This window comes from Podarcis muralis, chromosome 3 (genome assembly GCF_964188315.1).
Source record: "Podarcis muralis chromosome 3, rPodMur119.hap1.1, whole genome shotgun sequence".
In the NCBI taxonomy this organism is placed as follows: Eukaryota; Metazoa; Chordata; class Lepidosauria; order Squamata; family Lacertidae; genus Podarcis; species Podarcis muralis.
Window position 1 is genome coordinate 19,210,606 of NC_135657.1, and position 23,775 is coordinate 19,234,380.

At 45.0% G+C, this 23,775-nt stretch overlaps 1 protein-coding gene across 3 annotated transcripts in view; it reads left to right on the forward strand.

The window, feature by feature from the left end:
* The window catches only part of LOC114594765 (cullin-9-like), a 66,616-nt gene extending 47,002 nt beyond the window's left edge, over positions 1-19,614 (forward strand). For all 3 annotated transcript variants that reach the window (XM_028724863.2, XM_077925516.1, XM_077925517.1), the window contains exons 25-41: positions 876-1,116; positions 1,247-1,421; positions 1,829-1,974; positions 4,368-4,476; positions 5,915-6,111; positions 6,199-6,470; positions 8,323-8,686; positions 9,589-9,729; positions 12,053-12,217; positions 12,325-12,488; positions 13,131-13,224; positions 13,729-13,803; positions 14,184-14,294; positions 15,096-15,213; positions 16,107-16,240; positions 16,365-16,456; positions 17,960-19,614. In XM_028724863.2, coding sequence (XP_028580696.2) covers positions 876-1,116; positions 1,247-1,421; positions 1,829-1,974; positions 4,368-4,476; positions 5,915-6,111; positions 6,199-6,470; positions 8,323-8,686; positions 9,589-9,729; positions 12,053-12,217; positions 12,325-12,488; positions 13,131-13,224; positions 13,729-13,803; positions 14,184-14,294; positions 15,096-15,213; positions 16,107-16,240; positions 16,365-16,456; positions 17,960-18,167 — 2,806 coding nt within the window. In that variant the 3' untranslated portion in view covers positions 18,168-19,614. The remainder of the gene's footprint in view (positions 1-875; positions 1,117-1,246; positions 1,422-1,828; positions 1,975-4,367; positions 4,477-5,914; positions 6,112-6,198; positions 6,471-8,322; positions 8,687-9,588; positions 9,730-12,052; positions 12,218-12,324; positions 12,489-13,130; positions 13,225-13,728; positions 13,804-14,183; positions 14,295-15,095; positions 15,214-16,106; positions 16,241-16,364; positions 16,457-17,959) is intronic.
* Positions 19,615-23,775: the final 4,161 nt, after the last annotated feature.

Here is a 23,775-nt window from a genome sequence, read left to right on the forward strand (position 1 = left end):
AGAAAGGGGAAGACGCGCGCCTTCCCCTCTGTCCCCTCTTTTGAAGCAAGGGGCGGAGGGGAGAAGATCGCTTCTCCGCGTTGCCGCCCCTTGCTTCAAAAGGGGTCCGGGAGGAAAGGGGAAGATGCCAGCATTTTAAAAAACCTCGGGACAGCGGGGGACTTCTCTGCTGTCCGGGGCGATTTTAAAATGCTGGCAGGCAGCAGCGAAGCCTTCGCTGCCGCCCGCCAGCATTTTTAAATCGCCCCGGACAGCGGAGAAGTCCTCCGCTGTCCCGGGGTTTTTAAAAAACCTCTCCGCCCCCCCCGCCAGGCTTCGGAGCAGCCTTCCGAAGCCTGGCGGCGGGAGGAGGTCTCTCCGGCCCCCGCCAGGCTTCGGAGGAGGTCCGAGGACAGTGGGGAAGACGCGCTGCGCTTCCCCGCTGTCCCGGAGATTTCCCTCTGGGCTTTCGTCTTGCGAAGGAAGCCCATAGGGAAATTCGTTTTGCGAAGCGTCTCCAAAACGGAAAACCCTTTCGTCTAGCGGGTTTTCCGTCTTGCGAGGCGTTCGTCTTGCGGGGCACCACTGTATTCCTCCCTGAAGCCCTGGAGCCACTGCCAGTCAGTGGAGGGACCAAGGGACCTGGCTCAGTCCAAGGCAGCTTCCCATATTCCCAAGGAGCTGCTTATCACGTTGTTCTGGGAGACGGCACAGGCGTTGGGCAGGAAGTGGTGCAGCCTGTTCCTGGCACTTCCGTAGGGAAGAAGGAATGGAGAGCGCCAGTTCAGCTGCTAGGTTCCTTCCTTCTGTGGGTCTCTTGTACGTGGGGCTGGCCTGCCCTGCAGGAGGGGCGAGGGGGGTCTGGGCTGATGGGTCTGCCCTCTCTGCTTGCGCAGGTACTACCTGGGAGACCGGCTCCTGTCGCAGGGCAAGACGTGGCTGGAGTGTGCGGTGGTGGAGCACATTGGGCTCTGCTTCCCCAACCGCTTCCCCCAGCAGATGCTGAAGAACCTGAGTGAGCTGGAGGAGCAGCAGCAGCAGTTCCACCTCTTCCAGCTGGAGCAGCTTGACAAGCACCTGCTGGAACTCGACCAGGACGGGAACTGGGAGGCGGAGGAGGAGATGGAGGAAGGAGAGGTGAGAGGCGAAGGAGCCCCAGCCCTCTGGACCATGCAGGAGGTCCTCTGCCCCCAAGGCCTTTTCTTCCTCCGCTGACACTGCCTGGGGAGCCCCCACTGTCCGCCACAAACCTCCTGTATTTCCCCAGATGGTGGAGGCGCAGCAGCTGTTCTCTCGGGAGGAAGAGGCCGAGGTGAAGGTGCTGGCGCTGTCTCCACGCTGCTGGACCATCTCCTTGTTCTGCTACCTGGAGGATCCTGCCAGGTTCTTCCCAGAATCCCTCAGTCAGCACCTGAGCAAGTTTGCTGACTTCTACACCCAGAGTGAGTGCCAGGCTGTTCTTGACCCCAACGCGAGCAGCTCCTTCCTTGCAGGCATCCCTGCCTCTCTCAGGCTGAGTTTTGGGGGGCAGGTGGACCCCACTTTTACCCAAGACTCTGAACTTGGAAATGAGAACCATCAAACTTTCTATAAAGAAATTATACAAACCTTCACGGGGAGCTGTGAGTCTTTAAACCATCCTTTCAGAGAGGCAGCGTTAAGGGGTTCATAATCTTTGAGAAATCTGGCTAATATATGGAACGTGGGATGAGACAATTTAAAAACCCCCACAAGATTTGTGTTTTGTTCATGCTTCTCCAACCCCAGTATTGTGATAGCAGAGAGGCAGAGAGAGTGTTGCCCGTCTTGCCGCTGTATTTCTCCCTGACCTTTGCCCTTGTCTTCCCAGGTCAGAGCCGCTTTGGGCTGGAGCACACCAAGCCGCGGCGTTTGCAGTGGACGTGGCTGGGCCACGCGGAGCTGGAGTACCAGGGCTGCCTCCTGCACGTCTCCACCCTGCAGATGTACATCCTCCTCTGCTTCAACACCGCCCAGGTCTGAGACTCCCTTCATCCCCACTTGCTTGCCATTAGCAGGGCATCTTCTGTGGCTTAGAAGCAGTCACCCTCTGAATTTTGCATAGCAGAGTTGAAAGTCCTGCAGGATGGGAACTGATCCTCGCAGATCCTAAGGATCCTCCCTGGGACCCAGCCCCTGTTAAGCAAATGCTGGATGTGCTCTTTCGGGAGCTTACTCTGCAGATCCATTTAACCTACCTTTTGTCATAGAGCCAGGATCTTTTGTGCATGACTAGAGTGGGGATGGTAGGAAGTTTGGGGTGGAATTAGATCAATGGCACTAGATTATAGAATTGTAGAGCTGGAAGAACCTCAAGGGTCATCTAGTCCAACCCCCTGCAATGCAGGAATCTTTTGCCCAGCATGGGACTCAAACCCACGACCCTGAGATTAAGTGTCTCTACCGACTGAGCTACCAAGGTGGAGGGTGTTCACCAGCCTGTGTTCAGCCAGATAGCTTATCTGATAGAGGCTGTAGGTGACTGCAGCGGCTGCAGGCAGTTGTTGCCCGAATTCAGTGAAAATATTAAGATCTACAGAATTGGTGAGAGCTTAAGGTTACATATTCTGAGACAGACAGCCAAGAATCCTTCACCCCAGAGTCTCAGCACTGCCATTTTTTGGCTTGGAAACATTACTCTATGCTTTGCAATGGTGCTGCAATCATGGGGCAACCTGGGCTGAGTCTTCCTTCAGTGTACTGGGCATCTCTTTGCCTGTGAGCTCTTCTTCTTCTTCTTCCCTGGGAGCTCCGCAAACAGACCAGCATGATGGCCTAAGGCAGGGGACCCTGAAACCCAGGGGCCAAATACAGCTGTCTACTCCTCAGAACGTTTCCCGAGGCCACACTCCCCTCAGTGGTCCCAAATGTTTTTGTGCGTGGCTGGAATCCATTCTTCTTCTTTTACATATAAGTTTCATTTTTGCATTTTCTATTTTACATAAACAAGTGAATTAAATGTATAAGCATATAATCCCTTTCGACTCACCCCACCTCGTTGTGGTTCTTAATGTAATAATTTTCCTCTCTGCATTTCTTTCATTACTCCATTTTTATAAATCCTTTGTCAATCCATAGTTCAAATTTTTACTACAAGTTTTCTGTCAATCCTACCAGTGTATGTAATTGTTTACAATAGCTTTTCAAATAAGTTACAAACTTTCCCCATTCTTTATTTAAAGACCTCCTCTTCCTGGTTTCTAATTCTTCCCAAAAGTTTTGCCATCTCAGCATAGTTCATCAATTTTGCCTGCCACTCATCTTTGATCGGCGTTGTACCATCTTTCCATTTTTGGGCTAGCAGAATACGCACAGCCGTGGTTGTGTACATAAATAGTTTCGTCTGATCCTTTGGAATCTCTGGTCCTATAATACCTAAAATATAAGCTTCTGGTTTCTTAGGAAATTATATTTTCAACATTTTCCCCCAGTTCATTGTACAGTGGTACCTTAGTTCTCAAACTTAATCTGTTCTGGAAGTCCATTCCAAAACCAAAGTGTTCCAAAACCAAGGCACGCATTCCCATGGAAAGTAATGCAAAATGAATTAATCCGTTCCAGACGTTTAAAAACAACCCCTAAAACAGCAATTTAACATGAATTTTAGTATCTAATGAGAACATTGATCCATAAAATGAAAGCAATAATCAATGTACTGTACTATAAAATAAATAAGACATGTAGATGATAAAAATTAAAATTAATTCTTTTTCTTACCTGCACTGATGATAGTCGTTGTTTGGATGGGAGGCTTTTATCCATTTCCGCTGTCACACAGTCAATCAATCAGTAGCTGAACTGGGTTTCACACAGTCACAAACAAAAATTAACCGAAAAAGCCTCAAAAACAAAAACGCAAAATAAATAGCAAAAGCGCCAAACTTAATCCGTTTGACTCCTGAAATGTTCAAAAACCAAGGCGCAGCTTCTGATGGTGCAAGTGCCTCAGAAACTATAGCCGACAGCTGCATTGGATGTTTGGCTTCCGAAAAACGTTCGAAAACTGGAACACTTCCAGGTTTTCAGAGTTTGAGAACCAAAGCGTTTGAGAACCAAGGTACCACTGTATATCATTTCCCAGAACTATAATGTGTAGAAAGTAGCTTACTGTTCAAAGGTAAAATGTACACTGATTGTTCTGCCTACTTTTGCCTCTAGACCCACCTTCATTAGCATGTGGGCCTTGGAAGCTTCTCCACAGACATAAGGGTTCCACCCTAAAAAGTGGTTTTTCTTTTATTGCATTTGCAGTATTCCTTGCAAGAACTCTGGGGCCAAAAGTCTAGATGCCCCAGTATTTCTTTGCTTGTCCATTTTCCTCTGTGTACTCACCTTCATTTCCATACACCCCCCCCCCTTAATTTTCCCAGGAGGTTTCGGTGGACACACTGTTACAAGCCACGGATCTTTCCCCCGTCCTCCTGCATCATGCACTGAAACCTCTAACAAATGAGAATGGGATCCTGACCCAGAGTCAGAGTAAGTATGGGCTTCAGAGGAGGAGGAAACAGGGTGGATAAAAATTTTAAAAATAAAATTTTTTATTTAAATCGGATTTTAAAAGTAAAATGCCTTTGAAGGAAAAATATTTCTAAAGATTGTTTTCTATTTAAGTTGCATTGTAGTCCAAAGGCTATTCATCAGGAAATAAGGATTTGTTTTAAGTTTTTCATGTGTGCTAAAACTCAATCTAAGGTGGTGTTGTTTTTTAAATCATTTAACCACATCAGTTAACAAACATGGATACGTATGCTGCAATGTTATTGTTTTAGTTAAATAAATTGTTTAAATTGTTATTAAGGAAATGATTATTTTTCTCCTTCCAATAAAGTACCGCAGAAAAGTCCAAATATAAACAGTTAACTTACTAAACCTCACAATAATCTCATAATTATCTGTCAGTGTATTTCTAACGGTATAACTAAATCAGTAAATTTTGATATAACTGTAAAAACTACTCTGAAAATTTATTCTTGCAAAAATGAAACCTTCCTCTGGTTGTAAACATTAAGATTATACCAGCAAGAATGAGTCTTTCTGTAAAAAAAGAGATTTAAATCGTGATTTAAATCATGCTTTAAATTGATTTGATTTAAATCAAATCCACCCTGGAAGGAAAGGACCTTGATTCCCTTGGGAAGCTAGCCTAGCAGTGTGGGTGGGATTTTGACTTCCGCCTCCTGCCATGCAGCACTTAAGTTTGCCATGTCGGATGGTGCAGATGAGGAGAGCTCTTCCGGTTAGGCATCGCAAGAGGAGAAACCTGTGCCGTGAATTGAAGCCCCCTATTCTTTTTATTGTGAGGGGACGCGGGTGGCGCTGTGGGTAAAACCTCAGCGCCTAGGACTTGCCGATCGCATGGTCGGCGGTTCGAATCCCCATGGCGGGGTGCGCTCCCGCTGCTCGGTCCCAGCGCCTGCCAACCTAGCAGTTCGAAAGCACCCCCGGGTGCAAGTAGATAAATAGGGACCGCTTACTAGCGGGAAGGTAAACGGCGTTCCGTGTGCTGCGCTGGCTCGCCAGATGCAGCTTGTCACGCTGGCCATGTGACCCGGAAGTGTCTGCGGACAGCGCTGGCTCCCGGCCTATAGAGTGAGATGAGCGCACAACCCTAGAGTCTGTCAAGACTGGCCCGTACAGGCAGGGGTACCTTTACCTTTACCTTTAACATAATCTCCAGGAGTTCTTGAAAGATCTCAGATGTGACATTGCTCACCTCCTAACTTAATCTATAACTTGTACTCAAAGAGAGCTCTTCCGGTTAGGTATTGCAAGAGGGGAAACCTGTGCCGTGAATTGAAGCCCCCTATTCTTTTATTGTACCTTTAATATTTTGTTGGAAGCCGCCCAGAGTGGCTGGGGAAACCCAGCCAGATAGGCGGGGTATAAATAATAAATTATTATTATTATTATATAGATGTCTTGAGGCTGAACGAAGGGACGCTGAGTCAAATGTCCGGCCAGCGCCTGTGGCTGTTGCCCAAGCAGACCTACTTGAATGTGGAAGAGAACGAGGGCAGCGCTCTGGAGAGGAAGAGGAACATCATCTGCTGCCTCCTTATCCAGATCTTGAAAGAAGAGAAAGAGATACACATTGACAACCTGGTGTTCAAGGTATGGAACGCAGGGACGGGGCCTTGCAGCGCAGTCCGACTGGTAGGTGAAGCGCAGGGACTAACTCATTCCTCTTGCCTCTCCCAGGTGATCGATGCCTGCCAGAAATGGGAGTCTGGCTCAGCTCTGAAGTTCTTGAGTTTCTGCTGCAGTAGCACGGATGTCCTGTCCTGCATCCTGCACTTGCTGAGCCAGGGCTACATCCTGCGCCAGGAAGAGAACCCGCAGCTGCTGGAGTACATCTGTGCTGAGCCCACCACACCTCACCGGGGCCAAGCTCAGCTCATCTTCCAGAGCACCGATTGCCAAAAGGCCAAGGCTTCTTCTGGGACAGACCTTGGCAACAAATTGCCTTTCAGGTAACGTGCTTTTTAGTTTTGTTTTTAAATTAATACTTTTTTCAATAATAATAATAATAATAATAATAATAGTTTTTTATTATTTATACCCCGCCCATCTGGCTGTGTTTCCCCAGCCACTCTGGGCGGCTTCCAATTGAGTGTTAAAAACAATATAGCATTAAATATTAAAAACTTCCCTAAACAAGGCTGCCTTCAGATGTCTTTTAAAGATAAGATAGCTGCTTATTCCCTTCACATCTGAAGGGAGGGCGTTCCACAGGACGGGCGCCACTACCGAGAAGGCCCTCTGTCTGGTTCCCTGTAACCTCATTTCTCACAATGATGGAACCGCCAGAAGGCCCTCGGTGCTGGATCTCAGTGTCCGGGCTGAACGATGGGGGTGGAGACGGTCCTTCAGGTATACTGGACCGAGGCCGTTTAGGGCTTTAAAGGTCAGCACCAACACTTTGAATTGTGCTCGAAAACGTACTGGGAGCCAATTCATTTTCCATATTCCATTCAATTTACTGATACAGTCATGATCATCGACTTCCCTTCCCCATCCTTTTGTGGTTCTATATAGTTACCCATTATATGACTGCATATTCTGATTTCTCCATAAGTTTTGTTCTTCTCCCTCCTCATCATATCTTTATATACTTTAAACTGTTGGATTTACTCCAACCCTGCTAACGTTTTAACCTGTTTAACATTATTCTTCATAATAATATCAGTGCTTTTTTTCTTTAAAAAATGTTTAGGGGTACTCTCATTTTGACTCAAGAAAATCACCATTTTACAGTTCATATCGAGGGAAATAAATACAGTAAATGGTCAAAAGTACAGAGATTCACAAAATGTTTAGGGGTATGCGTACTCCTGTGTCCCCCCAGGAAAAAAGCACTGAATAATATAATAATAATTTATTATTTATACCCCACCCATCTGGCTGGGCTTCCCAAGCCACTCTGGGCATCTCCCAACAGAATATTTAAAAACACGATAAAACATCAAACCTTAAAAACTTCCCTACACATACTCTGCAAACATTTCCCACTCTTCCTTAAATACTCGGATCTTCCCGATCTCTTACTTCATTAGTTAAATTTGCTGATTTGACATATTCCCAACAATTTCATCTGCCATTCCTCCTTTGTTGGTGTTAATTCCCTCTCTCCAGATGTTTCGTTTTAACATGTCACATAGCAGGGATGTAGGAGCCTGCCTGCCTACTTGTTGTTTGTTGGTATCTTCATGAACTTACCTAAAAAGATAAAGAAAACAAAAGACTGAGTTAAGCATTTGAAAAATCTATTGAAATCAGACATTATAAGTTCATCTTAGGTTGGGTAGTTTGCAGGTCTCTGTGGCTTTGCATAAGGTTTTGTATTTGTCTCAGAAGATTGATAAAGAATGTGTAATTATTTTGGTAATTATTGTGTCGCCAATGTGTTGCATGAGTCGTACTAAAGGTAAAGGTAAGGGGACCCCTGACCATTAGGTCCAGTTGTGGCCGACTCTGGGGTTGCGGCGCTCATCTCGCTTTATTGGCCGAGGGAGCTGGCGTACAGCTTCCGGGTCATGTGGCCAGCATGACTAAGCCACTTCTGGCGAACCAGAGCAGCGCACGGAAATGCCGTTTACCTTCCCGCTGGAGCGGTACCTATTTATCTACTTGCACTTTGAGGTGCTTTCGAACTGCTAGGTGGGCAGGAGCAGGGACCGAGCAACAGAAGCTCACCCCGTCGCGGGGATTCGAACTGCCGACCTTCTGATCGGCAAGTCCTAGACTCTGTGGTTTAACCCACAGTGCCACCTGCGTCCCTATGAGTCGTACTACTTGTTGTGATAAGGCTATTCTTGCCTTCAGGTTGGATGCCTTTGGCCTCGGCACAGAACAGGTTCTTATGGAGACAGTTCTGCTACCCATGGGGCGCACCATGAGCCAAGACGAAGTTGAGGTGCTGATGAACCAGACGGTGCAGAGGGTCTCAGATACCCTGAGCGTGACGGCAGATGTAGCCCAGCACCTGCTTATACACTGTAAATGGAACGTGGATGTTCTGATTCAGCGCTACACAGAGGATCCAGAGGTGCTCCTGTTCTCCTCAGGGATGCAAGTGCGAAACCCCCAGGAGCCCTCGAGCCCTGTCACTCACTGTCCAGTCTGCGTGAATCTGCTGAGTCAAGATGACAACCCACCTGTTCTCTGCTGCATGCACTACTGCTGCAAGGTGAGGTTCGGCTTCCCTTACTGTCCTGACGGCAGGTATCTGCTTTCACTCTTGCCATTCTTGTCTTAATTCAGCTCCCCGATAGAATATTGTTGCTTTTTGACATTGGGTGTCCCATCCTTGTCCCATTACAGAGGTACCTTGGTTCTCAAACTTAATCCATTCCGGAGGTCCGTTCCAAAACCAAGGCACGCTTTCCCATAGAAAATAATGCAAAACAGATTAATCCACTCCAGGCTTTTAAAAACAACCCCTAAAACAGTGATTTAACATGAATTTTGCTATCTGACGAGACCATTGATCCATAGAATGAAAGCAATAATCAATGTACTGCACTATAAAATAAATAATAGTATTGTAGATGATAAAAATTGAAATATGTTTTTCTCTTACCTGCACTGATGATAGTCATCATTTGAATGGGGGGCTTTTATTCATTTCCACAGTCACCCAGTCATTCAATCAATCAGTAGCTGAACTGGGTTCCATACAGTCACAAAAACAAATTAACTGAAAAAGCCACAAAAACAGAAACTAAATAGCAAAAACAAAAGCACCAAACTTAATCCATTCCAGAAGTCTGTTTGACTTCCGAAATGTTCGAAAACAAAGGCACAGCTTCTGATTGGTGCAGGTGCCCCAGAAAAAATAGCCAACAGCCGCATCGGATGTTCGGCTTCCGAAAAACATTCAGAAACCGGAACACTTAATTCCGGGTTTTCGGCGTTTGAGAACCAAGGCGTTTGAGAACCATGGCACCACTGTATTCCTTTCGGTTGTGGTGTAAATTTCCAAAACACTCCCCCTTGTGGGCGACTTGGGGCACTGCTGCCTGTGTTGTTAACACTGCAGATCTCTAGATCCCATGTTTTCTTCCCTCTCATTTTTTCTTCTTCAATTAGTCCTGCTGGAATGAATACTTGACAACTCGGATTGAACAGAACCTGATTCTGAATTGTACATGTCCCATCTCTGACTGCCCTGCGCAGCCGACTACTGCCTTTATCCGCTCTATTATTTCCTCCAAGGAGGTCATTGCCAAGGTAGGCACAGGGGTTCTGACGCACAAACTCAGTCTATCGAAACCTTCTACACACTAGGCGAGAGCTTCATCTTTTCCTTATGAGAGAACACCTGTTGTGTCCTATAGCCTGGGATCTGAGTAATAGGTCAAGCCGTTAATCCATTTAATTCCAGGTATGCTAACTCTCCCATTATTCAGCACATTGCTTGCTAAGATTTCTCTGTTGTCCATCTTGTAGAATACAGTGGTACCTCAGGTTAAGTACTTAATTCGTTCCAGAGGTCCGTTCTTAACCTGAAGCACCACTTTAGCCTATGGGGCCTCCTGCTGCCGCCGTGCCTCCAGAGCACAATTTCTGTCCTCATCCTGAAGCAAAGTTCTTAACCCGAGGTACTATTTCTGGGTTAGTGGAGTCTGTAAACTGAAGCGTATGTAACCTGAAGCGTATGTAACCCAAGGTACCACTGTATCTCATTTGCTTGAGACGTTTTGAGCTGTCTGCCCTGCAGGCACCTGTTTGTTAGATCCTGTGTACAGTCATACCTCATGTTGCGTCCGCTTCAGGTTACGTCTTTTCAAGTTGCGTCCCACGGCAACCTGGAAGTGCCAGAATGGGTTATTTCTGGGTTCGCCGCTCACACATGCGCAGAAGTGCTAAATTGTGCTGCGCACGTGCGCAGACACAGCACTTCTGGATGCGAATGCTTCAAGTTGCGGACGTGCCTCCGGGACAGATTACGTCCGCAACTCGAGGTTCTATTTTACAGGACTCATGGACTGACTTAGTGAATGCCTGGTTCCACTTTAGTAGGGAACTGGGATAAGTTGTGTTTCACTTCCTTCAGGTTCATGAATAGGGTTGCATCCGACTTCTGCATCATTAATTTTGTGTGTGTGTGCTCTAAGAATACTTGAATCTGATTTTTTAAAAAACAAATTCTGCAGATTGCCATATTTGCTTGTACTGTATTATTCTGATTGTGCTCATCAGGAGGGATGCTTGGAAACCCTACCTCCTGATCACTGGATATTGTGCTGAGCACAGTTCTGCTAGGTCACTAGGCATTGTGGAGCCCTCCGCACTCTCAAGCCCTTTAAGTGCTTGAAACATTTTGAAAAAAACACTAAAGCTGAGATTTTCAGCATACCCAGTCCAGAATCTATTTTTGGACTTGCATTATGTGATCATGGAGTTTTAGAATACACATAATCCTATGATAAGTTAAGGAGATCACATTTAAGTTTTTGTACTCATATACCTGATTAACGCAGGTTGATAGAACATCTTGTATCTTCAGGATTTATTGGCCAATACACATCTCAAACTAAAATCTTCGAATTATGCTAGACAGAAGCAATCTTCTGAAGGAAGTAAAAAAATAGTGTTCTTTGGTGGCCTTCACCTCAGCTGTCCTTCGGGGTATAGAATATTTTTGTTGAAACTGGAGATACAGTTCAAGAAATCCTAAGAGTGACACCTTCCTGCTCTTTAATAACAAGTTGAAGCCTGTGATCACATTAGGATAATGTCAATTACTTTAACTGCATAAACTTCTGCTCAGTTTTTAACCAAAGTTTATCTTCTTCAGAAGACGACCAAGCTTCCTACAGTGTTTAGCTAAGAAGCATAATAGTACATTGTAAAATTCAGAAGAGTTAGCCTTTCTGTAAGACCATAGTAGATATTCTGGGCGGCTTATTGTTCTGCCTAATATTAATTAATACTTTTGCCATGACACTAACGCCTCCTATAGCAATTGGACTATTATGATTAAACTGAGAAACCTAGGTAACACATTCTTTTTAAAGGTGGCGATTATCCCTTATCCTTTGAAAGTCTGAGGAAAAACTATTGTTGAAGATCACTTTGTATTTTTTTGGTCAGCAGTTCATAGTCCCTCCCAGAAAGTTGCTCTAAATCTGGCACAAGATTAATCACCGTGGCGCTGTGGGTTAAACCACAGAGCCTAGGACTTGCTGATTAGAAGGTCGGCAGTTTGAATCCCTTTGACGGGGTGAGCTCCCTTTGCTTGGTCCCTGCTCCTGCCAACCTAGCAGTTCGAAAGCCCATCAAAGTGCAAGTAGATAAATAGGCACCGCTCCGGCGGGAAGGTAAACGGCATTTCTGTGTGCTGCTCTGGCTCGCCAGAAGTGGCTTAGTCATGCTGGCCACATGACCCGGAAGCTGTACGCCGGCTCCCTCGGCCAATAAAGCGAGATGAGTGCCGCAACCCCAGAGTCGTCCACGACTGGACCTAATAGTCAGGGGTCCCTTTACCTTTTTTTAACTGATAATTGCACAAGATCTCCAGAACTGCCACTTGTGTGTTTCTTTTCTGCAGTATGAGAAAGCACTCCTGAGGGGTTATGTTGAATGCTGCTCGAACCTGACCTGGTGTACCAACCCCCAAGGTTGCGATCAGATCCTCTGCAAGGAAGGTCTTGGCTGTGGAGAAGCCTGCTCAAAGTGCTCTTGGATCTCCTGCTTCAACTGCAATTTCCCAGAGGTAAGGCTGAGATGAACCATGGAGGAGGTGAACCTGTCTCCTCACAGGACTTTTATTCTGGGTTTTTTGTCCTCCCAAGTCAGCTCGGGCTCTGTAATTCCTTGCAGGCTCACTATCCCGCCAGCTGCAGCCATATGTCCCAGTGGATGGATGACGGTGGGTTTTATGAAGGAATGACCGTGGAAGCCCAAAGCAAGCACCTAGCCAAACTCATCTCCAAGCGCTGCCCAAGCTGCCAAGCTCAAATAGAGAAAAATGAGGGCTGTCTGCAGTGAGTGCCTTTTTGTTTATCAGCTTATTTAGTTAGAAGGCAGAAGAATGATACAAACTTGGATTGCATGGGAGGTGTCCCCAAATTTTCTTTGGCTTCTTGTCTGATGCCGCCTTAGTTGTATATAACATGCATACTTTTATTTGTATGGTACCTTTCCATAGCTGTAAGCTGCCTTGAGCGTGGTTTTAACATGAAAAAACCCCCCACATAATTGCGAGAACAAAAATAGTCACAAAGAATAAATAAAACATCAAAAAATACACAACCAAACAGAACAATTTCCACATAAATCGTATGGGGAAGGTATAAATGAAATAAAGATACAGAAAAGTAGCAACCCCGCACACACCAAAATGCCCTAAACAATAACCCAGTCCAAGAGTCTGTTAAGCAGCCTCAACTTTTGTAGCTGGAGTCAGTCATGGGCCTGCCCTCCCAGGCCATGTGGGAAAGGTCTGCAAGGCTGGAAGTAGGTCTTCCAGGATTCACAGCCAAGCTTACTTACCCCCGCACAGCAATCCCAGTGCAGCCACGGAAGGGAAGGCAGGCCAAGAAGAAGGCCTGATCTGGCCATCAGGAATTAATTTTCTGGCCACTCCTTATGCTTGAACTAACCAGAATTATTTCTGTTCTACGCAGTATGACTTGTGCCAAATGTAACCATGGATTTTGCTGGCGCTGCCTGAAACCTTGGAAACCAACCCACAAGGACTATTACAATTGTTCCGCTATGGTGAGTTTAGTACAGGGCATACTTTGTGTCTGGTGCTGTGTTATTTATTTGTTTAAATTCATCACTTGCCCTTCACCGTAAGGTTACAACAATTTAAAATCCAACATTAAGAACCGCCTTGTCTCCTTTCAAACCGACCCGGACCCTGTGATCATCATGTGAGGCCCTTCTTTGTGTGCCTCCTCCATGAGAAGTCCGGAGGGCGGCAACACGAGAATGGGACTTTTCATTGGTGGCTCCCTGTTTGTGGAAGGCTCCCCACAGGGAGGCTCACCTGGCGCCTTCATTACAATTATTTAGGTGTCAGGCAGAAATATTCCTCCCAGGCCTTTGGCTAATCAAACAACCTGCCTTTTAAACTGTTGAGGGGTCTTGTTTTGTTACTACGTTGTGTATTTGTGTTATATTGTAAACAGCCCTGTGATCCTCTTGATGAAGGGTAATTTAGAAATGTAATAAATAATAATAACTCCAGGTAACTTATTTCCTGCTTCCCTCCCTCAGGTGAGCAAAGCAGCTCGACAGGAAAAGCGTTTCCAAGACTATAATGAGAGGTGTACTTTCCATCATCAAGCAAGGGTGAGGATCGCTCCCCTGTACTTCGGGGACAAGGAACATAATCCAGCCCCGGTGTCTGCTCTTCATCAAGTTTTACCATCCAAAAATACTTCATAGGCAGCTGGTTCTAGTATTAGTGGTAGAAATTGGCCATGAAAACCACTTGGGCTTCTGTCACACAGAATTTGTGTCTGCCTGTCTGGAATAGTAACACTTGGCCAGCTTGCCAAATCTAACATCTCTAGTCCAAAAGATTGCTTCCTCTGAAGAAATAGGATTGGTGGCCGTAATAGTTTGGTTGTAAATCAGTGCCTTGAGAGGAAGACTGGGCTCATGTCTGCAGATAAGAGGGGTTCTTCCTGAATAGACAGGATTGCTGAGACTCTTCCTTTTCATTGCAGGAATTTGCCATGAACTTGCGAAATAGGGTTTCCACTGTCAGTGATGTGCCACAGATTCGGTCCTTGACGTTTGTCGTTGACACCTGCAAAATGCTGGAACAAGCGCGGAAAGTAAGTGCATTAATCTGAGAAAGAGGAGGAGGGACGCACATGGATGCATGTCTGCCGCTCTTCTTTCTGACTTTCTTCTGCTGCAGTTCCTTCGTCCTCTTTCTGCAATACAGTTTAAACTCATTAAGAAAATACAACCCCTAAGAGGATCCACAACATTCAGATCAATGGAAGGACTGTATTTTGGAGGAATAGGAGAGGCGAGTGCCTGAGCGCAGCAGAGTCTTAGAAGATTTATTATTCAGGGTGGTAGGTGGAAATAAGGGCTGCTGTCCAAAGGTGCTGGCAGCCCAACACCGCATGCTATCCCCACTCTTCCTTTGGGAAATTCTGGTGGCATCTGGTGAGTCTAGTTTTCGGCTTGGCCAGCAAGGCTAGTAAAAATGATGGTCTGTGCGTCCATTTGAGACAAATATTTTCTTCTTGAAGCCATGCAGTATTTAATATGCTAACACTATAGCTGCACTGATTCTTACAGTGCAGAAGGCGTATTTCAGATGTCTCCCAGAGGCTCTTGGAATCTGTCCTGGCTTACAACAAAGGTCCTTGTGCAGATAAAGGTTTAGTTCTTGCTTTGATTTACGATCTTGCTAGCTCCAGATTGTTTTCTCTTCTGAGTTGCCTATGCTGTTCTAGACATGTGCCCAGAAATGGAGGCTCCATTTCAGCCATAACTATGCCAGAAATAGCACAGAGCAGGAAAAGCGGCTCTCCATTAGGAAGCTGTGCCTGGAAAGTGGAGGGAGAAAACCAGCTGCCTGTAATATGTATGTAAATGTGGTGTTTTGTGCTCTCTCTCAGGTGCTGGCTTACTCCTGTGTGTACAGCTACTATAACCAGGACACTGAAAAGATTGACATCATGGAGCAACAATCAGAGAACCTGGAGCTGCACACCAATGCTCTGCAAATCCTTTTGGGTGAGTAGAAGTGAATAGGACTGTGTTCGCAAGATGATGGCTGCTATAGGCTTTAAATGCAGGTTCAAAGAATGCTAGATTGGAGGCTAGATTATCAGGAAAGGCAAGAGAGCATTTCCTCATTTGCAACCACCTGGGTAGCTCTCATCCAGATGCCTTACTTTCACTCTATGATTCTTCTAAATATGACTAAAAGCTTATGTAATTTTAAAAAATAAAATCAAAGCTATAATTCTCTTGCAATAACACACAGTCCACGCTGTTAGTTCTGTCATGACACTTGGGCTTGCCCAGACTTTTGCTCTGTATTTAATTCACACACCCCCATCAGTCTGATAAGCATTAATTAAGTAATGTATCAATGAAAAGTAGTTAAAAGAAGTGCTTGGGGCCAGAACAATATGTGTCTCTTCCTCCTTTCCTCTGTGTTCAGAGGTGCCAGCTGTGGCCTTGTGCCCCAGTGCACTGTATTCAAGTAGGTGTGTCATATCCTTGTCTGGATGTGGGGCTAGGTTGTAGGCATAGTGACTCCTGCCCCATTCCTTCATCAGTCCCTTTCCCCACTAAACCCCCCTCTAGTTTTACCCTATAACAGGCACAATATGAGAGGAGTGGACAAATACTGTTAAAAAACCAACACAGTTTGAGTTCCTTTCTGTACGCATATGGATAAGTGCTCAGTATCCAAACCAGAAAAACTGGAACAAAAAGGAATCTCCACCTATATTTTCACCATTCCTCTTCTGATCTGAAATTCAAGTGAGGCCGAATGAAACTTCTCTAGCTGCCTGCAACTTTGTAGGATGGATTAGCTGAGTCAGGTCTACCCTTTCAGTTGCTACTACTCAGCCTGCAGCCCGAAGGCTCACGTTGTTTTGATCCTTGTATTTCAGAAGAGATGTTGCTGCAGTGCCAGGATCTTGCCTCTTCAATTCGGCTGCTGAAAGCCGAGCATTTTAATACAGGTCTAGAGCTGGTGCGCAGGATCCAAGAACGACTCCTAGCAATTCTGCAGCATGCCACACAGGTAACAACCATTAACTTGACTAGGAATGTGTTCTGTCCAGCAGTGTAGCAGAATGGAAAATGCTGTGGTGCAGTTTGTTTCGGCTGCCAGTGACATTTTCTGACCTTTCATTATATCCTGACAGGACTTCCGTGTGGGATTCCAAACCCGACAAGGCTCTGAACAGAGGGAGATGAAGTTATCCAATGTGCCTAATGCTACGCCTACTTATAAAGAGTGAGTTTTGCAGGGGTGACATGGGCAGTAGTACTAGATGGTGGGCTTTGCATTCTCTCCCTTTCCCTCTCTCTCCCCCTCTCTCAATTTTATTAAATTTTCTGTTTTACAATTTCAGATAAACATTTTACATACTTTAACATATCCGGTGACTTCCCTTCTTCTCCTTCCATGGTTCATTTTGCATATCTTACATCCCTGCATATTTTACAGTAACTGTTCCAATCGGTTTTCCACTATTACATCCATCAAAAATTATTTAGTCTGTTGAATTCATCTTAATGCTGTCAGCATTTTCAACTTAAGTTGCCCATCTTCTTTAGTTGGGACCTCACCTTCCATTTTTTGGGTGAAAATAACACAGGCCGCTGTTGTTACATACATAAATCACCTTTTCTGACACCTGGGGATTTTAGTCTGAGTTATCCCCAGCAGAAAGGACTCTGGTTTTGGGGAGAAGGTAATTTTAAACATCCCCCCGAGTTCATTATAAATCATTTCCCAATACTCTTTTACCTTTTTACATGTCCACCACATATGAAAGAACATTCCCTCCACCTCTTTACACTTCCAGCACTTATCTGATTCTGTCTTGTAATTCTTAGCAAGCCTGCTCGGAGTTAGATACCATCTTTGGATCATTTTCAAATAATTCTCTTTCAAAGAATCACATGCTGTCAATTTCAAGTCGCTTTTCCATAGTTTCTCCCAGAGGTTAAAATCTATGTTGTGTCCTGTATTTATTGCCCAGTGTGTCACTGAAGCTTTAACTAGCTCGTCTTTTGTTTCCCATTCTAATAACAGGTTATATATTGTAGACAAAATGTGAGTTTTGCATTCTTAGTGAGGTACAACATATCTAGAGTTACTGCCTAATCTGAGCATACAGCAGACTGAACAATTTAACACGTCACCATCCAGCAACCCAGACACTGAGCTGCTCTCCTTCTTGGAAGCGCCCTTTTCTCCCTGCACACTTTAATTTTCTTTTTGCACAGTGAGCTAGACAGGTCATTTGGGCTACTCTTAACCTGTGGCCTGATGGACCAGGTGAGGGGCTCTTGTGAGCAAGTTAAGGCTCTGAATATGCCATCCTCTGAGGTATTAGCAGTTGTAATATTGTATGTATTTTTAAAAAATTACAATACTTTAAACCCACGCTCCTTCAAAGTACGATACCAGGGTGGGGTACAAGAATGTAAATTAAAACCAAGAAATGCAGTTGTGAACAAAGAATACAAGGTGCAGATAAAAACAAAGCAGAAGCAGCATTTACAGTGATATAAATACACAATTTACCCAGTTCTTGCTGGAACGGTGGTAGCAGTCCAAACCCAGGATTGCCAGATGTTCAGAAGTCCAATCACGTTTCCCTGAAACTCCTAACAGTAGATGAGTTCTGTTCGGTCTTAGCCAATCTTTTGTTGTGTTTATAGCGTTTCTCGTGGTTGTTGGCTAAAAATGTGCAAGGTGCACTGACTACAAGGGTTTGTTTCTGCCTAGGCTTGTTTTCAATGAGGCATCCGATTCAGCCGACACAGATGATGGTGGCAAAGAGGAAGAGGATGACGAGGAGGATGAAGATGAAGAATACGTCCCCGAGTGGCAGGAGGAGTATGATGACGAAGATCTCGATGATGACAATATTTCTTACGATGATGAATCGGAGAATCTGGAGAGGGATTCTTTCTTTTTTGACGACGCTTATTAGTAGAGTTGGCCTCCTGGCACCCCAAATTCACACCAGAGAATCCTGGAGTAAAACATTGCCTGTCACTCAGACAGCCTCGTCCCGGCTGCACTCTCTGCTCTGCATCTGTCATAGTCCAAGGACAGCAAGGAGAACTAGATTTCGGTCAGGCGGGAGTTTGGATGGTAGTTTACAACAAAAGGGTGCTTTCCTCTTTGAGACGGCTGGTTGTGACTCTCTTGGTACAACATGCAGGGCTGCTGTGCCCAGTTACATAGGAACTTCATCAGCTCTTGGCACAAGCGGTGGCGGGGAGGGTGTGTTCTTTGTCATCTGTGAGCTTTTTTTCCATGCTCTTCCTTGGGGAATGAAACCAAGTACCAATCTAGCAACAGGTCCAGCCATTATCACGTCCCATTACAGGCTTCAACCTTGAGAGATTCAGGGCACACCACATGCCATTTATGTCCGTGTGAAAAGTTACACACCACTCTTGCCTGTACTTCCTATATCTTATTTCCACACCTGCTGCTATCACCCAGGAATCCAGCCTTGGCAAAACCTACTTGATTTCATAATCTAGCCTGACAATGGCGAATGGCCCAGGAATCGTAGTGACACAGCCTTGAGTGCCAGCTTTTTAGCCCGGTGGCTTTTGGTTCTCAGTAGTGATGTTCCCTGTGGGGTAAAGACGTGGAATGTGCACCCACCACACATGGACGCACAAAATATTTCTTAAGGGCCTCTGTCTGCCAAGGCGATTCTCATTTCTGTTCTAGCACACGTCTAAAAACTAGGGGCGGAGTTTTTCACTCCTTTGCAGCGAAAAGCTCTCTGCTGGATTGAGTGACCAGGGAGGAATGTTCTAACTAGAGAGAAGGTAATTTAGGTCATTGGGTGTGTTTGAAGATGAGAGCTGGTGAAATAGTTAAAGAATTTTTTTGAAGTAGATCTCAAGTGCCCTGCTCTGAGTCTGACAGGTAGTTTTGTGGGTTGCCAGCACTCTTGAATGGACATGGTTTTGAGTGTACCTCTTTCGTTGAGAGGTCAGTTTTCTGTGGGGTTTTTTTTTTTTTGTTTTGTTCCTTTGTCATTGGAATCGTCTTCTCTTCCTTCAGATAGGAATTCTGCAGGATGTAGAGGTTCAGAGGGTTCATATATATATAATAAATATATATATATACACACATATATATATATGAAGAAGCTGAAATTGTTCAGATTATTATGCTTTATCTTTTCTTGAAAATCAAAAAGAATCCTGAAACAACAAGATTATACACCACCTGTTTATGTAATAAACAGTTTTTTTCTTTTATTACCATCTTTTTAGTGTGGTTCTCTATCCTGCTTCCCACACTTTCCCAATTCCTGTTGCTTATAGCTAAAATAGAGGCTAGGAGAAATGCAGTGCTGCTGCAGGAGAATCCCTATGTCTTATTGGTAACATCAAGGGTGTTTTTGTTTTTGTTTAAATCAAAACTCCAAACATTTGTCAATTAGTCTCAGCCATGTAACTACAAAAGCTGTGCATAACATTTGTGCAGTAGTCTCAGTCACGTGAGTGGGTTTTTTAGTACAAGGTTTTTGGTTTTTTTAATGCAGTGTTTGCTTCTTGCTTTTCCGTGCCCCATAGTTCCAGAATTAATTAACCTTGGCACCAGCCTCACTCATCACCCTATCTATTCCCCTGTCTCTGTGACTGGTGTACTAATGTTCAGTTCCTAAGGGCCTGTCCATGGCAAAGCAATGCAGGGGTACAAATATCTGCCTCTATGAAATTTAGCTCTATGTGGATTTGAAGTATGAATGATGGGAGAAACAAGCTTTCAAAATAAACCAGAAAAGTTATATGTATAGGGTGAATATAAAGGAATACCAATAAATACTGGGCTGCAGAGGGATGAGTATCAAAGTGTGACGTTGATAGTGTTTTGATATCACACCTATACCAATGTGACCAGTAGAAGTGTCCAGCAGAGCATCATAGTCTTCTCCTTTTCCAATTGTCTGCCTTTCCAGAGTTGGCCCTTGCCCACACTCCCGTGTAAAGTATTTTATTGCCTCAAGATCACAAGATGACCCAGATACACTATATACACAAAGTTAAGAGGTGCTGGTGCATCATAAACTATTACTACAGTGGTACCTTGGGTTAAGTACTTAATTCATTCCAGAGGTCCGTTCTTAACCTGAAACTGTTCTTAACCTGAAGCACCACTTTAGCTAATGGCGCCTCCTGCTGCCTCTGCGTCGCTGGAGCACGATTTCTGTTCTCATCCTGAAGCAAACTTCTTAACCCGAGGTACTATTTCTGGGTTAGCGAGGTCTGTAACCTGAAGCATATGTAACCTGAAGCGTATGTAACCCAAGGTACCACTGTACTAAGTACAGTAACCTGGTCTTAGAGGTTAAGAGAGATCAAAATGTGCAGAGAAATCCAAGTTTGGAGAGAGATCCACCACCGCCACAATTCACTACTGCTCTATTTCTTTGCTCCTGAATGCAGCCTTGGCTTTCTACCTGCCAATGCACATACACACATTCTTTGGAGAAATGAAGAGTGGATGAGTCATGCCGGAGGCCCATGGCTTTGGACTGTTTCAAAAGGCCCACCACAACTGGCATCCTAACCCTGAACAAAAATCAGACATGGCGGGGGCGGGGGTGGCGGCAAGAGAGACTTGAGACACAGACCTTGCAAGCAGTTGGTGCAATTTTGCACATATTCCCTAATTACAGCAACAGAAGTGACTGACTGATAGATCCCATCCTGAGAATATGTCATATAGAGGAGGGAGAAAGGTTGTTTTCTGCTGCTCCAGAGAAGTGGACACGGAGCAATGGATCCAAACTACAAGAAAGAAGATTCCACCTAAACATTAGGAAGAACTTCGTGACAGTAAGAGCTGTTTGACAGTGGAATTTGCTGCCAAGGAGTGTGGTGGAGTCTCCTTCTTTGGAGGTCTTTAAGCAGAGGCTTGACAACCATATGTCAGGAGTGCTCTGATGGTGTTTCCTGCTTGGCAGGGGGTTGGACTCGATGGCCCTTGTGGTCTATTCCAACTCTATGATTCTATGATTCTAAGATAGCAGCCAAGTTTGAAACATAATTCAAGCATAGTTACTTTGTGGTCGAAACTAATCTGGAAAGGCTTGAACAAAATAGAAGACAGTGGAGAGTTGCTGGAGAGCACTATACAGATTGGAGCAAAAGAGCAACATAGTAGTTCTGCTCCTTTTTGCTAGTCCACCTGACAGGTTTTTGAAGAGGTCCCTGTTTCAGTTGCTTCCGACCCTTTTAAGTTACAGATTTGGGATTCATGATTATATTGGATAACCAAATTTCCAATTGAGAGTTGCTATGAAATGAAAATTGAACCACTTGGAACATTTAACTCGTACGTCATCTCTATCTCAACAAAAGGAGACAATGCATCTTCGAATTAGTTTATAAACTGAACATACTTGTAAATTTCAGATGAGTGAAGGGATGGCTACACACACAGAATTTTGATTATGTGCTCTGCAAGGGATGTGGGGAGAGGCTCTGAAGGGAGAATACATCTTTCTCTAAGGGCTTATCCACGCTTCTGTTTGCCCTGCTGTTTTCAGCTGGGAAAACCCACAGTTTAGTGCTGAATTGGAGCAAACTGGAATTGGGTTTTCTGCTGTTTGCTGTTTGTTCCGATTTAACCCTAAAGAGTGGGTTTTCCAGGGAAAGCAGTTGGTCAAATGCAAGCACTGCTTGGGTCCGTGCTTTCCTGGCATGGGACAAGTGGAAGAGTAGACAAGCTCATAAGTGTTTCACACCTGCACTGGTTTCAGGAGGTAAGGATCATCTCTCATTTTCATGCTAAGGGTGCTGTTTGGTGAGGCATGATATTATGAAGTGTTGGGGAAGGGTGATCGGCAAAGTCCAAAGGCTCCTACTACCTCTCGGAGCTTAAAATTGTTTCTAACAGCCAGCATAGATACTATGCTATTTTGCTGGTTTCAGCATTTTTAAATTGTTGGCATCCGTCTGTCTCGGGGGAGGGGTGAAGTCAAATTGTTGGGAGAGTTGCAGCACCTGCTGGTATTATGTAGTAATCTAATTGAGTTCCAACTTGAGTGGATGGAGAGAAGAGCAAAGGGAAGCCTCAAGTTAGCAAGCAGACCAAGGCAAGTAGAAAAGGGGAGGATGATAAGAAATGTCTTGGGGTTTGTGAAATAAGTGAAGAGAGCAAACAGGACAGCCACAATACGTCATTTGCAATTATTATTATTATTATTGCAGTTAGCACTTTCTAATTAGCATAAGCCAAGAGAAAATGTACCCTGCTACATTAGTTGTAAAACAATATTGAGAAGTTTGTAAAGCCATATGTCGTACCTCATAGTTCTGGAACATATTTCTCATTAGTACATGCTCAGGGGCACTTTGCTTTCTTCATATAATTTAGGACTTTGTTTCCTCTACAGGAAACAAAACTTATTTTTCCTGATATGGCAGTTTCTCACGGGTCCCAGGGTGGGAGATGAATATGATTCATTTTTATTAATACACAGTAACATAGCTCCCTCCCTTCCATGGTCCCCTCCCTATGAACCTCGCTTTAAGATTTGTCAGAGTGCAGTGCACTCCCTATAGAAGTGAAATCCCTTGAAGAACCCAAATTAGGTCATTCTCCATAGTGGCAATGCAGCTTTGGAATCAACTTCCCAGGGAGGTCCATCATGCCCTTCATTATTTACATGCAGGCACAAACCATAAAACTAGTTTCCTGTACTTTTCAAATGCTTTTAATTTGTTCTGCTTTTCCAGTATTTATTGCTGCTATTTCATAGTACATTTTAATGTTTTTCCACATTGCTTTGACTGCATTTAGCAAAAAGGCAATCTAAATATCACATACATGACATACGTGCAGCACCAAATAGCTCAATCAGGGTTGTGGGTTCGAGCCCCACGTTGGGCAAAAGATTCCTGCGTTGCAGGGAGTTGGACTAGATGACCCTCATAGTCCGTTCCAGCTCTACAGTTTTTGATTCTAACGGTACAGTACTGCACAACAGAAATTTCACTTTCAGCTACGGACATGCCTGGGGAACCAGGGATCACCTTATCTTCCTCAGCATTCAAGCCAAAATGGAATAACTTTTCCATTTCCTATGATGATCTACGTTGTTTGCTTAATTAATTAATTAATTGTATATACCACCCTTCAATGAGCAGACAGCACAGGACTCGTGTGCTCCGAAGCTTCCTCCAGCAGCAAAACGTCTAGGGTCAGGCTGGCGAAGTGCTGCGAGGTGCCCGGCGGTGTCACGCCACCCCATGTCAGCGCCACCGGGCTATTGCAGCATTATCTCTAGGAGAACTTGGAAGCGCAGGGAGGAGACTCCCGCTGCAAGGAGAACAAGGCTGAGGCATGGCCGGCCTTCTGCACTAAGGCTGGCAGAGGGAGCTTGCAGCCTCATCATCTGTGGCGGCGGCCAGGACAGCAAGGCGGAGGGGTGGGTGGGTGGGTGGGGTGGCGGCGGCATGCCCCCTCTCCCCTCCGCCGCCAGCACCTGAAGTCCCGGTGCAAGCCGGCAGGGCGGGGCGGGGCGGCGCTGCGGAGGCTGGAGCTGATGTCAGGCTGAT